This window comes from Arachis hypogaea, chromosome 11 (assembly GCF_003086295.3).
Source record: "Arachis hypogaea cultivar Tifrunner chromosome 11, arahy.Tifrunner.gnm2.J5K5, whole genome shotgun sequence".
Taxonomy (NCBI): domain Eukaryota; kingdom Viridiplantae; phylum Streptophyta; class Magnoliopsida; order Fabales; family Fabaceae; genus Arachis; species Arachis hypogaea.
In genome coordinates this window covers 69,722,569-69,735,907 of record NC_092046.1, presented here as the reverse complement: position 1 = coordinate 69,735,907, position 13,339 = coordinate 69,722,569, and the positions used below count along the sequence as shown (strand labels likewise).

Below are 13,339 nucleotides of genomic sequence, written 5' to 3'. Positions count from 1 at the left end.
GTATCATCGTGGTATAGGCTAGAATTATTGGCAGCCATTCCTAGGATCCGGAAAGTCTAAATCTTGTCTGTGGTATTCCGAGTAAGATCCGGGAAGGGATGACTGTGACGAGCCTCAAACCTGCGAATGTTGGGTGTAGTGACAGTGTGCAAAAGGATCAATGGATCCTATTCTGATGCTAGCGGGAACCGACAGATGATTAGCCATGCGGTAGCTGTACTTGGTATTTTTCATCCGAGACGAGAAATCCGACAGTTGATTAGTCGTGCAGAAACTGTAGAGGACCATTTTCACTAAGAGGATCCTACAGCTTGCCATGGAAGGGAGCACACATGATTGGAAGAAGGCAGTAGAAAAGCAGAGGTTCAGAAGAAACAAAGCATCTCCAGACGCTTATCTGAAATTCCCACCAATGAATTACTTAAGTAACTTTATTTTATTTTAGGTTTTATTTCTATTTTAATTATCAAAACCTCATAACCATTTGAATCCGCCTGATTGAGATTTACAAGATGACCATAGCTTGCTTCAAGCTGACAATCTCCATGGGATTGACCCTTACTCACGTAAGGTATTACTTGGATGACCCAGTGCACTTGCTAGTTAGTTGTGCGGAGTTGTGAAAAGTGTGAATCACAATTTCCCCACACCACACTGCTTTACCGCCCAATAGGCTTTATGCTCAAACTCCACCGGAAGGTGGCATGCCTTACCATAAACGATCCGGAAGGGACTCATCCCCAACGGAGTCTTGTAGGCCATCCTATACGCCCATAGTGCATCTCCTAGCCAGAGACTCCAATCCTTCCTTTGTGGATTGACTACTTTCTCCAAGATTCTCTTAATTTCCCGGATGGACACTTTCGCTTGTCCGTTGGTCTGTGGGTGATAAGTAGTGGTAACCTTATGCATTACCCCATAGCGCTTGAGCATTACCTCTACTTTCCTATTACAAAAGTGGGATCATTGGTCGCTCATGATTACTCGTGGTGACCCATAACGGCATACAATGTGATTTCTAATAAAAGAAATGATGGTATTGGCGTCGTCAAGGCGGGTAGGTATTGCTTCTACCCATTTTGACACGTAGTCCACCGCTAACAGAATATACAAGTACCCACTTGAGTTGGGAAATGGTCCCATAAAGTCAATGCCCATACATCAAATATCTCATAGAACAACATAGGTTGCTGAGGCATCTCATCCCTTTGGGACATGTTTCCCGACTTCTGACACTAATGGCAAGACATACAGAACCGGTTAGAATCCTTGAATAAGGTTGGCCACCAGAATTCACAATCCAACACCTTTTTAGCTGTCCTTTGTGGGCCAAAGTGGCCACCACATTCGGACGAATGGCAAGCCTAAAGAATGGGTTGAATTTCAGATTCCGGGACACATCTTCGAATTACTTGGTCCACTCCCCTTTTCCACAAGTGAGGGTCATCCCAAATGTAATATTTAGAATCACTCCTCAACTTGTCTCTTTGGTGTTTAGAAAAGTTAGGAGGAAAGATTTTTGCAACCAAGTAGTTCGCCATTGGTGCAAACCAAGGAAAGTTATCCGACACAGCATGCAAACTATCCAATGGGAATGAGTCATCGATCGGAAATGGGTCATATTTTAAATTCTCAAGGCGGCTTAAATGATCCGCAACTAAGTTTTGAGACCCACTCCGGTCCCTAATCTCAATGTCGAATTCTTGCAAGAGCAAGATCCAATGTATGAGTCTAGGTTTTGACTCACTCTTTGTCAATATGTACTTTAAAGCTGTATGATCTATGTATACCACTATCTTGGACCCTAGCAAATAAGATCTGAATTTATCTAAAGCATGAACAATAGCTAGGAGTTCCTTTTCTGTAGTGGTATAGTTGGATTGTGCTGCATCTAATGTTTTAGAAGAGTAAGCAATGACATAAGGGACTTTACCATCGCGCTGTGCAAGCACGGGACCTATAGCATGGTTTGACGCATCGCACATTATCTCAAATGGTAGCGTCCAGTTGGGGCCTCGCACAATCGGTGCTGTGGTAAGAACTCTCCTTAGCTCTTCAAATGCACTCACACATGCATTGTCAAACTCAAAGTCCACATCTTTTTGGAGTAGGCACGACAATGGCAAAGCAATCTTGTTGAAATCTTTAATAAAGCACCTGTAGAATCCTGCATGTCCTAAAAACGAGCAGACCTCCCTCACAGATGAGGGGTGAGGTAAAGTGGTGATAACATCGACCTTGGCCAGGTCTACAAAAATGCCTTCATGAGATACTACATGTCCTAACACTATGCCTTGTCTTACCATAAAGTGGCATTTTTCAAAATTCAAGACAAGATTAATGTCAACAGATCTAGCTAAGACCTTGGCTAAGTTCTCTAAGCAACAATCAAATGAAGTTCCATAAACACTGAAGTCATACATAAAGACTTCCAGACAATTCTCCATCAGATCGGAAAAGACACTTGTCATACACCGCTGAAAAGTAGGAGGTGCATTACATAGTCCAAATGGCATCCTTTTGTAGGCAAAGGTACCAAAAGGCCAAGTGAATATGGTTTTTTCCTAATCCTCAGGGGCAATGTGAATGTAGAAGTAACCAGTGAATCCATCAAGAAAGTAATAATGGGATTTACCCGCCAAACGGTCCAACATCTGATCGATAAAGGGCAAAGGGTAGTGGTCTTTCCTTGTAGCGGCGTTCAATCTTCTATAATCAATGCACACTCGCCATGCATTTTGTACTCTCTTGGTGACCACTCCACCATCATCCTTTTTAACCACAGTGATGCCCAATTTCTTAGGAACAACCTAGACCGGGCTCACCCACTCACTGTCAGAAATTGGGTTTATGATACCCGCATCAAGTAGCCTAGTGACCTCCTTCTTTACCACATCGAGGATGGTTGGGTTGAGTCTCCTTTGTGGTTGCCTAACTGGCCTAGCTCCCTCTTGGAGAAATATACGATGCATGCACTTGCGGGGGTCAATCCCCACAATATCGGCTAGTCTCCAACCAATTGCCTTCTTGTACTTTCTTAGAACATCTAGGAGCTTCCCTTCTTCTTCACTAGAAAGCTCACTAGCAATAATGACCGAAAACTCTTGATTGTCCTCTAAGAAAGCATACTTTAAATGAGATGGAAGAGGCTTCAGTTCACTCTTTGCCTCAAGCTGAGGTTCCTTTTCATCAAGCTCACGGAGTTCATTCTCAACAACTTTCTCTTATTCATCCTCTTGGTCGTCCGTCTCTTCAACAATAAGGTAGCATAACTTGTTGTAGTCTTCTTTTCGTACTTCCGCTACCACTTCATCGATTACATCACATCGAAGAATGGAATGCTCTTCGGGAGGATGCTTCATGGCTTCTTCCAAATTGAACTTAATAGTCTTGTCTCCAACCTCAAAGGAATATGTGCCGGTGAAGGCATCTAACTTGAATTTAGAGGTCTTAAGGAAGGGTCTACCAAGTAGAACGGAGGATGAGCTTCTATTTTCTGTTGGAGGTATTTCAAAGATGTAAAAGTCAACCAGAAAGACCAAGTCCTTGATTGCCACAAGTACATCTTCTGCTATTCCCATCACAGTGATCACACTTTTATCGGCTAAGGCAAACTTCGCCGCTGACTTCTTTAATAGAGCTAAATTCAACCTCACAAAGATAGAAAGTGGCATCATGCTTACGCAAGCTCCTAGATCACACATACAGTCATGAAAAGTGTGCCCACCAACGCAACAAGACACCAAACAAGGCCCAGGGTCACCATATTTTTTTGGAATAGGCTCCATCAAGGAAGAAAGTGAACTACCCAAGGATAATGTCTCTAACTCTCCTATTCTATCCTTGTGTGTACACAAGTCTTTCAAAAATTTTTCATACATCGGAATTTGTTGGATAGCATCAAGAAGTGGTATGGTTACCTCAACCTTCTTGAACACTTGAAGCATGTTCAAATCAAATTTCGGGGTCTTCTTTGCTTTCTTCACCATGGAAGGGAATGGAATAGGAATGGACTCATGCACTATAGCTTTCCTCTTGGGTTCCTTAAGGCTTACTCCTTCTTCCTCATGCCTTTTGTCTACCTCCTCTTCTTCATGCGGAGCTTCAACAACCACTTCTTCCTCATGGATGTCTTCCTTGACCCTAGGAGGTATCTCCTCCAATGTAGTCTCCGACCGTAGAGTGATAGCATTGAAACCGCCCTTGGGGATTGGAAGGGGTTGGGATGGAAGGTTAGATGTGCTTGAGGGTTGGTTGGTGGTGTTGTTGGAGGAGGGCATGGACATCTTTGAAAGCATGTCAGCGAGGTTGGCCAATTGAGCGCCCAAGGCATCAAATTGAGCCTTGTTGCTCTCGTCCCGTTTCTCCATAGCGGTTCTAAGCTCATCAACTTGATTGGTAGAAGATGAAGAGGTTTGGTTGGATTGTTGTCTATGGTGTGGTGCTTGGTATTTGGTGTAGTTGCTTTGGTTTTGGTTGTGGTGATTTTGGTTGTCTTGGTGGTTGTTTTTGTTATGGTGGTATTAGGATGAAGATTGGTTGTTGTTGTGATGATAAAAAGAGTTGTTCCATCTTTGGTTTTGATTGCTCCCTTGTGCATTATCTCTCCACCCTTGATTTTGATTACTACCATGAGAGTAGTTGTTTTGGCCTTGAGAAGGATAGGGCGGACGATTGTTGTAATTCACATTGGCCATGACAATGGCATGCTCCTCTTGAATTTGATGGCATTGATCGGTGTACTGTGTGGTGCTAGAGCACAAACCACAAATCCTAGGAGGGCCTTCAAGTTAAGCAACTGGGGGTGGGGCTTGGATGGCTTGGATGGAGTAGTATTCCTTTTCATCTTTTTGTATTTGCGTGAGGATAATGGTCATGTCCCCAAGCGCCTTGATTAAGCTTGCTTCGGAAGGGGATCGTTCTACCACACCCTTGAGAGGATTACTTCTCACCCTTACATGTTGTGTAGCCTCGGCAACATCATTTATCAATTTCCAAGCTTCTCCCTCTATCTTGTTTTTTGAAAGGGAACCACCACTAGAAGCGGTGAGCAATCTTCTATCTTCCACACAAAGACCTCCGGTAAAGTAACTAATGAGAAAGTGAGTGTTCAATCCATGGTGTGGACAAGATTCTAATAGCCTCTTGAATCGAGTCCAATACTCATATAAACTCACTTGGTCCCTTTGCATTATACCCGAGATTTCCTTTCGGACGTAATCGGTCTTCTCCGGTGGGAAGAACTTATCTAGAAACTCTCTTCTCAAGAAATCCCAATTGGTCACAATCTCATCTGGTAGCGAATAAAACCATGTCTTTGCTTGCCCTTCAAGAGAGAAGGAAAAGGCAAAAACCATAATAGCCAACTCATCGGCTCCATGCCTTTGAGCCGTAGAAAAAGCAACTTGAAAGTCTCTTAGATGTCAGATGGAGTCTTGAGCCAGCAACCCATGATACTTAGGAAGTAGATGTATCAAGCTACTCTTCAACTCAAAGTTTGGATCAAGGTTAGGATACCTTGCTTGCAAAGGTTGAAATATGAGATCCGGAGCTCCTTGCTCATGCAAAGTGATCCGTCGTGGCTCCGCCATGTATGGTTCACCTGTAGGATGCAAAGATATATTAGTAGTGCCAACAGAAGAATAGAAAGTAACGGACTCCAAGTCACTCTCGGTACCATCTAGTGATTCGGTATGTTCCTCAAGAGAGGCCGAAGTACTAGCCGTATAGTCCAACCGCCTTCTAGCTTGCCGAGTGTGTAACAAAGTTCTTTCAATCTCAGGGTCAAACTCGGCTAAGCTAGAATTTGGTTGAGATCGAGTCATCAAACTTGGGAGTCATAGCACACATACAAAAGAAATCTAAACTGAAAGTAAACTATCTACAATATTCACATATTCACATAACAAATATCAAGGCATATGTTGCAACCATTCCCCGACAACAGCGCCAAAAATTTGATGGAGGCGGAATACCGTCGATAAGGAATTTCACAAGATTTTCGCGTTGCAAGTATAGCCCTCAACCGAAAAATAATCCGCGAATCAAATTTCGAAGGAATTGGTTGTCACAAGTTCAACCCCAATAAAAGTAACTGAAGTATTCAAACCTCGGGTCGTCTCACAAGGAATGGGCAAACATGTGCATCAACATTGGTTAGAATTCTGGGGTTGCAAGTCATGAGCAAGAAATTAAACTAGAATCCTAACAAGCAAGTAATCTTGAAGTGTGAGAAACTAATTCAAATAACTAAAGCAAGATATGAGCAATTCCAAACTAATAAGATAACATCCAATATAATTCTACTCTAAAACTAAACAAATAACTATGACCAAGACAAAGCAATTAGGATTTTTGGGTTTTCAAATATGAATAATAAAGTAACTCTTGGCTAGACATGGGAATTGGGGTCACTATCCTTGTCTAATAACCATATCTTGACAATTATGAGGAACCAAACTCATTAAGTCTACTTTTATACTTGAAGTATGTTAAATGGTTTAGTCAACATCAACCCATAAGGTCCAACCTAGCTACTAATTGACTTAGTAGTAGGCTAGTGTCAATGGTTATCAAATTGACCACTAATGGTTCCCAAATCATCAAAACCATTAGACCTAATGACTCAAGTTTACCCAATTCCCTTAGCCTAGGCCAAGAGTAAAGAGAACTACTCCATAATCAAGGGAAACATTTCATCAAACACATGGTAAGCATTACTAAAAGTCATATTCAAAGTGCAAATAAATTGAAATTAACAAGTACCCACTAACAGTTATCAACATATAATCACTCAAACAACACAATTAACCATGAAAATCATCAATGTAACATTAACAACTCAAGATTCACAAGATTCATGGAATGGGTATAAAATGACAATTGACAAGAAAACATAAAACTACACAAGATCTAAACAAAATTATGCTAAGGAATTCAAATTAAACAATCAAAACTAGTAATTAACAAGATCCAATTTAGAATTCAATAAGGGAAGATCAAATCAAACTAGATCTAGAAAGGAACAAGGGTTTCACTCTCTAGAATAACAAGAACCAAAAACTAGCCAAAAATTGTGTCTAAGTGTGAATGAATGATCCCCCCTTTCCCCTAGCATCCTTGGGTCTTTTCCATGTAGAACCAGCTTGAATTTGGGCCTCTTGAGCCTCAGAAATTGCCAGGCACGATTTCCTTTAATGAGGTCACGTGCAGCACATCGCGCGTACGCGCTATGCATGTGTGCGCGCCGATTGATTTTGTTATCCATATGTGCACGCCATGAACGCGTGCGCGCCGGTGTGGATTTCTCTAATCCGCGCGCCGCTTCCAGCTGTCCACATCCACGCGTGCGCGCAAGGTGCGCGTGCGTATCCATGCTGAAATTCCCAAAATCCAAATCCTCATGTTCCTTCCTCTTGTGCATACTTTCTTTCTCTCTTCTAGGCCATTCTTGCCCTATAAATTTTGAAATCACTCAACAAACACGTCACGACATCGAATTGTAATAAAAGAGGATCAAAATATATCAATTCTAAGGCAAAAGAAGCATGTTTTTCATCATGGAGCAAAATTAGGAAGAGAACACAAAACCATGCAATTCTTGTGAATAACTGTGAAAAATATTGACAAAACCCCCCAAATTCTACACAATATAAACCACAAAATTGGGGTTTTTCACCAATGCCTGTATACTTTTTGCCAGAAAGTGTTCTTGTGCGTACGCACAATAGGGTGTGCGTACGCACGAATGCAAAATTCTCAACTTTACAAATCACGACATTATTTGGCAAACACGCCTTCAAGAACCAACGTTGGCAACGCTTTTATGTTTTTGGGGCTTAAAGATGCCTATTGTTTGAGCTTCAATTTCATGCCCCATTATAGACTATTATATATTGTTGGAAAGCTCTGAATGTTAGCTTTCCAACGCAACTAAAAGAACCTCAATTGGTCTTCTTGTAGCTCAAGTTATGCTCCATTGAAGGGGACAAGGGCAGGGTTGCTCGCGTTGCTAACTTGAATTCCCAAGTTGCCAACGCCTTTAGATTTTGAAGCTCCAATTGAAGTCAGTGTCTGAAGCTTCAAAAGAATGTCAACCCCATACTATTATATATCTTTGGAAAGCTCTGGATGTCTACTTTTCAATGCCATTGATAGCGTATCATTTGAAGCTCTACAACTCAAGATATACTCCATAGAAGGTGAAGAGGTTAGCTAGCCTTACTACAGATTGATACCATGTTCATCTATGCATTTTCGGGGCGAGTTTTCTCCCTCAAATTTAGTGGCCATGATGACTTGCATCATCTACCTTTTTTCTTGCACAAAAAGGACCATAAAAGAGCATAATCTCATTTGATCATTTCAATTCATGCACTATTTGATGAATATTATCGTACATTGCTTTGAAATGAGTTTATGCTGAATTTTAGGTGAAAAAGTCATTAATAAGGAAGGAAATAACAAAACAAGGCTGGGCGTGTGAAACTGGCGTGCCCCTTGAAGCAAACGCCACAAAAATGTATGGGTGTGGCACGCCAGGAACTGGGCGTGGCATGCCAGTTCTGAATTCCAGAGAAGCACAATTGAGCATTTTGCATGGGTGTGGCACGCCAGAAGTTGGGCGTGGCACGCCAATGTAATTTTCCAGAGAGCAATATTGAAGGCCACCAAAGGGGTGTGGCATGCCAAGTTGGGCATGGCACGCCTAACCCATCACATACTATGGGCGTGCCACTTGAGCCATGGGCGTGGCACGCCAGTTCATCACTCCAGAAGAGATCAAGACCTGGCCGTGCCACTAGGTATCAAAGGCGTGGCACGCCAGCTTCAAAAGTCACTTGGGCGTGCCACTTGAAGAGCCAGGCGTGGCATGCCAAGCTTAAAAGAACCATAATAAATGGGCGTGCCACTTAAGGGCCAGGGCGTGGCACGCTAGTACAAATTTCCAGAGACAAGGACAAAGGCCCAAGCAAAGCTGGGCGTGCCACTTGGTATCGAAGGCATGGCACGCCAGCTCTCATCCCCACTTGGGCGTGCCACTTGAGCATCCAGGCGTGGCATGCCAATACTCAAGGAAGCCAAAGCAAAGCTGGGCGTGCCACTTGGTATCGAAGGTGTGCCACGCCAGCTTTAGAGTTTCACTTGGACGTGCCACTTGGTGGACCAGGCGTGGCACGCCAATTACTGGACCAAGGCAAATTGCTAGGCGTGGCACGCCAGATGTTGGGCGTGGCACACCAGATGTTGGGCGTGGCACACCAGTTATATTTTTCAGAGAGGTAGATAGAAGGCCAACCATATGGGCGTGCCACTTTGTATCAAAGGCGTCGTACACCAGCCCTAAAATTTCACTTGGGCGTGCCACTTATGTCTCAGGCGTGGCACGACAGCATCACCAATCAACCAAGAAGACCTGGGTGTGCCACTTGAGTCCTAGGCGTGGCACGCCAGACCTTGGGCGTGCCATGCTAGTTCAACTTTTCAGAAGCAAGAAGAAGAGGGAGAAGGCCTGGGCGTGCCACTTGAGGTCGAAGGTGTGGCACGCCAGGCTACACAAGTAATTAAAGAACCCTGGGCATGCCACCTGAGCTCGAAGGCGTGGCACGCCAGGGATGCTAATGAAGGAGGGCGTGCCACTTGAAGAGTTGGGCGTGGCACGCCAAGCCAGAATTAGAGCTGCGCGTGGCACGCCACTGAAGCGCCAATCACACGCCAACTGGAAGATCACGTTTATTGAGTTTCTTTTCCCTCCAAATTCTAATTTTCTTTTCACTTTTATATTTTCTTTATTTTCTAGTGCTAGAAGTAGTATAAATAACACCTGAAAGTACTGAGAAGGGGTTAAGCAGTTGAGCTAGTAGCTATAGTTAGATTTACTTTTCACTTTATCATCTCCTCCATCTCTTGTACTTTTTTTTGAGCTATGAGTAGCTAAATTCCCTATCATTGAGGGAGGAAACTCTGTTGTACTTGATGGATTAATGATGATGAATTTCTTCTTCTCTTCATCCTCTCTTTGATTTGCAAGAAGGAATTTTGTTTTAATGATAGTGTTCAATCACCTTAGAAAAGGGATTGAATGCAAAATGGGTTTCATGGAAACCTTGGAAAAGGAAACATGAAACCAAGCTAGAAATCCCTTCTCACACTTGAGTAGGATCTAGGTTTTGGTGTTTGGGTATGGTGACTGATGGCATGTCATCATGTAATGTTTTTCTATGCTTTTTCATACAAGAAATTTGTGATTAGTGCTTAAATATTGCATTCTTTGGTGCTTAAATGTTATATTTCGTTGATCTTTTGATTTTATAAATTTTGTAGGAAATAAGAAGAAAAAGAAGCAAAAGAGCACAAAATAAGCTAAAAAGAAGAAAAGAGGAATTTTAGGCACGCTTTGAAGATTGAGCACACTTTGGAACTTTAGGCCACGCTTTTAAAAGCGTGGCCCATGACAATGGAGCCGTGGCATTTAATGATGCCTCATGCACGCATTATTAATAATTAAAGCATGCATGCATGAAAGTTTCATTACTAATGCCCATTAGGCAAATCAAGTTACGTGAATGCTCATGCATGCATTTAATTATTAATGAATGAATGAAACGCATGCATTATTAAAGCCAATGATTTAATGAAAGCATGAGAATGAATGCAATGCTACAGCATTAAGGAATTTATGGAAGCATGCATTATTAAATGAATGAACGCTCATGATAGGAAATTGGATTAAACAAATGAAAGCATGTAGCGCTCATTAAAGTAACCGAGCGCTCATCCAATTCAACAAGACCAAGGAAAAGAAGAACAAGTAATAGTGCTCAGTTCACTTGGTTAACCGAGCTTTATCGGGCTCCCATTCAAAGAAATGCAAGGAAAAACGCACCAAGAGGGACCAAGGCAATGGAGCTCAGTTGAAATACCAAACTGAGCGCTACAAAGAAGCACAAAGACATGCACAGCTTGGTTCACTAAGTTAACTTTATCGGGGCTTCTCCAAAATAAATTCAAGGTACAATTCCAAGGAATGAAGATACCAACTCTCGAACCCATGACCTAAGGAACCAAGAGGAACGCTCTTTGCAAGGAAAATTGGCCAAGATGGCCTCACAAGGGATCGAACGTGGGAGCTCCATGCAGAACAAGGGAGGGGCGCTACTCTTCTTGTAAAGAAAATGAGCCAAAATGGCTCCCCCAAGGTTCGAACTCAAGGCGTCACACCCAAAGGTGGAGCGCTACACAAGGCAAAAAAGGGAAGCTCAGTTCACTTTCCCAACTGAGCGCTACTTCCCCCCACACTCTTCACAATTGGCACGCCACAAGCAAATGAAGAGCTCAGTTCACTTCTTCAACCGAGCATGATACTGGGAGCTGCACCACGGTCCAAAATTCAATTAAAAATAAAATTGAATTCAATTCCTCACCAGTTGAACCAAGGCCAACTGGACCCATATCTCTTCAAATCCAAAGCAAGCAAAGCCCACATCATCACTCAAAGGCACAAGAACAAGTTAGAATAGGAATTTCATTTACTTGTAATTTGTTTTTAATTTCAATTTTATTTCATCTTGTAAAGCCTATATAAGGCATCATTTTCATCTTTGTAGGGAGGTCAGTTCCATTAGAGAGTATAGGGGCTGGCTCCATTTGGGAGCTCTCTCTTAGTTTTCATTCTTGTCTTGAATCTTGGGTTGAGAATTGAAGAAATTCTGTTTCAATCTCACCTTGAGAATTCTCTCTGTTTTCTTCTTCTGCAAACTTTCAATTGAATTGTGATTTGAATCAAAGTTCTCTTCATTACTTTCATCTTTAATTTTCCTGCATCTTGTTCTCTGTTGGATCAAAAAAGGGAGTGAGATCTAGACTTGTTTTCTAGTCTCTTTGATCCCCTGAGATCTTCACTTGTTCAAAAAGTGTGCTGATGGGATCTTGAGAAGGTGCATTTCCCATGAAGAAGGACAGGAAGTACTTTGGCAATGTCATGAATCTGCATACGGAGGCCATTTTAGTAGGGAAAAAACTGCAGCCAAGGTACTACAATGTGGGTTCTATTGGCCAACCATGTTCAAGGATGGAAAGGAATTAGTATCAAGGTGTGATGAATGCCAAAGGGTTGGTAATCTACCCAAGAAAAATGAAATGCCACAAAGGTTTATAATGGAGTTAGAATTGTTTAATGTGTGGGGAATTAATTTTATGGGACCCTTTCCATCCTCATACTCAAATAATTATATACTGGTGGCTGTAGATTATATCTCAAAATGGGTAGAAGCCATAGCCACAGCAACAAATGACAACAAGGTTGTGATGAACTTCTTGAGGAGGAATATCTTCAGCAGATTTGGAGTGCCTAGAGCTATCATTAGTGATGGAGGATCATACTTCTGTGATAGGCCACTTGAAGCACTCCTCTCTAAATATGGAGTGAAACACAAAGTAGCAACTCCATACCATCCACAGACCAACGGGCAAGCTGAGATATCAAACAGGGAGCTCAAAAGAATTCTTGAAAAAACTGTTGGAAGCTCAAGAAAGGATTAGTCTAAGAAATTGGATGATGCATTATGGGCCTACAGGACAGCCTTCAAAACACCCATTGGGATGTCCCCATACCAATTGATGTTTGGCAAGGCTTGTCACTTACCAGTTGAGCTTGAACATAGAGCATTCTGGGCTCTAAAAATGTTGAATTTTGATGACCAAGTTGCTGGAGAAAAGAGGCTAATACAACTCAATGAACTGGAGGAATTCAGAAATAAAGCCTATGACAATGCAAAGATTTACAAGGAAAACCCAAAGAGGTGGCATGACCAAAAGATAGCTAGGAGAGAGTTCACAAAAGGGCAAAGAGTGTTGCTGTATAATTCAAGACTTAAGTTCTTCCCAGGGAAGCTTAAGTCTCGATGGTCTGGACCCTTCACCATCCTCAAAATATCACCTTATGGTCATGTAGAGCTCATGGAGGACAAAACACAAAGAACTTTCACTGTGAATGGCCATAGACTCAAGCATTACTTGGGAGACTCACTTGATGAAAAGAGAGTGAGCTACTATCTGAGCTGAAAAAGGAAGAACATCAAGCTAATGACACTAAAGAAGCGCTGGTTGGGAGGCACCCCAACACCTTATATCCTTTTGATTTACTGCTCTCTTAGAAGTAGCTCAAAACTTGTTAGTTTAGGTAGTTTAAGTCTCAGTTTAATGTTCTATTTCATTGCCTTGTAGAAGTGGATTGAAGGTGATAGATTAGGAAGTTTAAATTTCAGTTGTAGTAGTTAGAAAATATTTACATTCAGTTTAGTTTCTTTTTCTGAAAATAAAACTTGATGAACATATTTTC

General features: G+C 42.1%; 1 protein-coding gene across 1 annotated transcript; it reads left to right on the top strand.

The window, feature by feature from the left end:
• Positions 1–12,600: 12,600 nt before the first annotated feature.
• Positions 12,601–13,062, top strand: LOC112721455 (uncharacterized). The gene has a single exon (XM_025772519.1). The coding sequence runs from the start codon at positions 12,601–12,603 to the stop codon at positions 13,060–13,062; it is 462 nt and encodes a 153-aa protein (XP_025628304.1).
• The last annotated feature ends 277 nt before the right edge of the window (positions 13,063–13,339 follow it).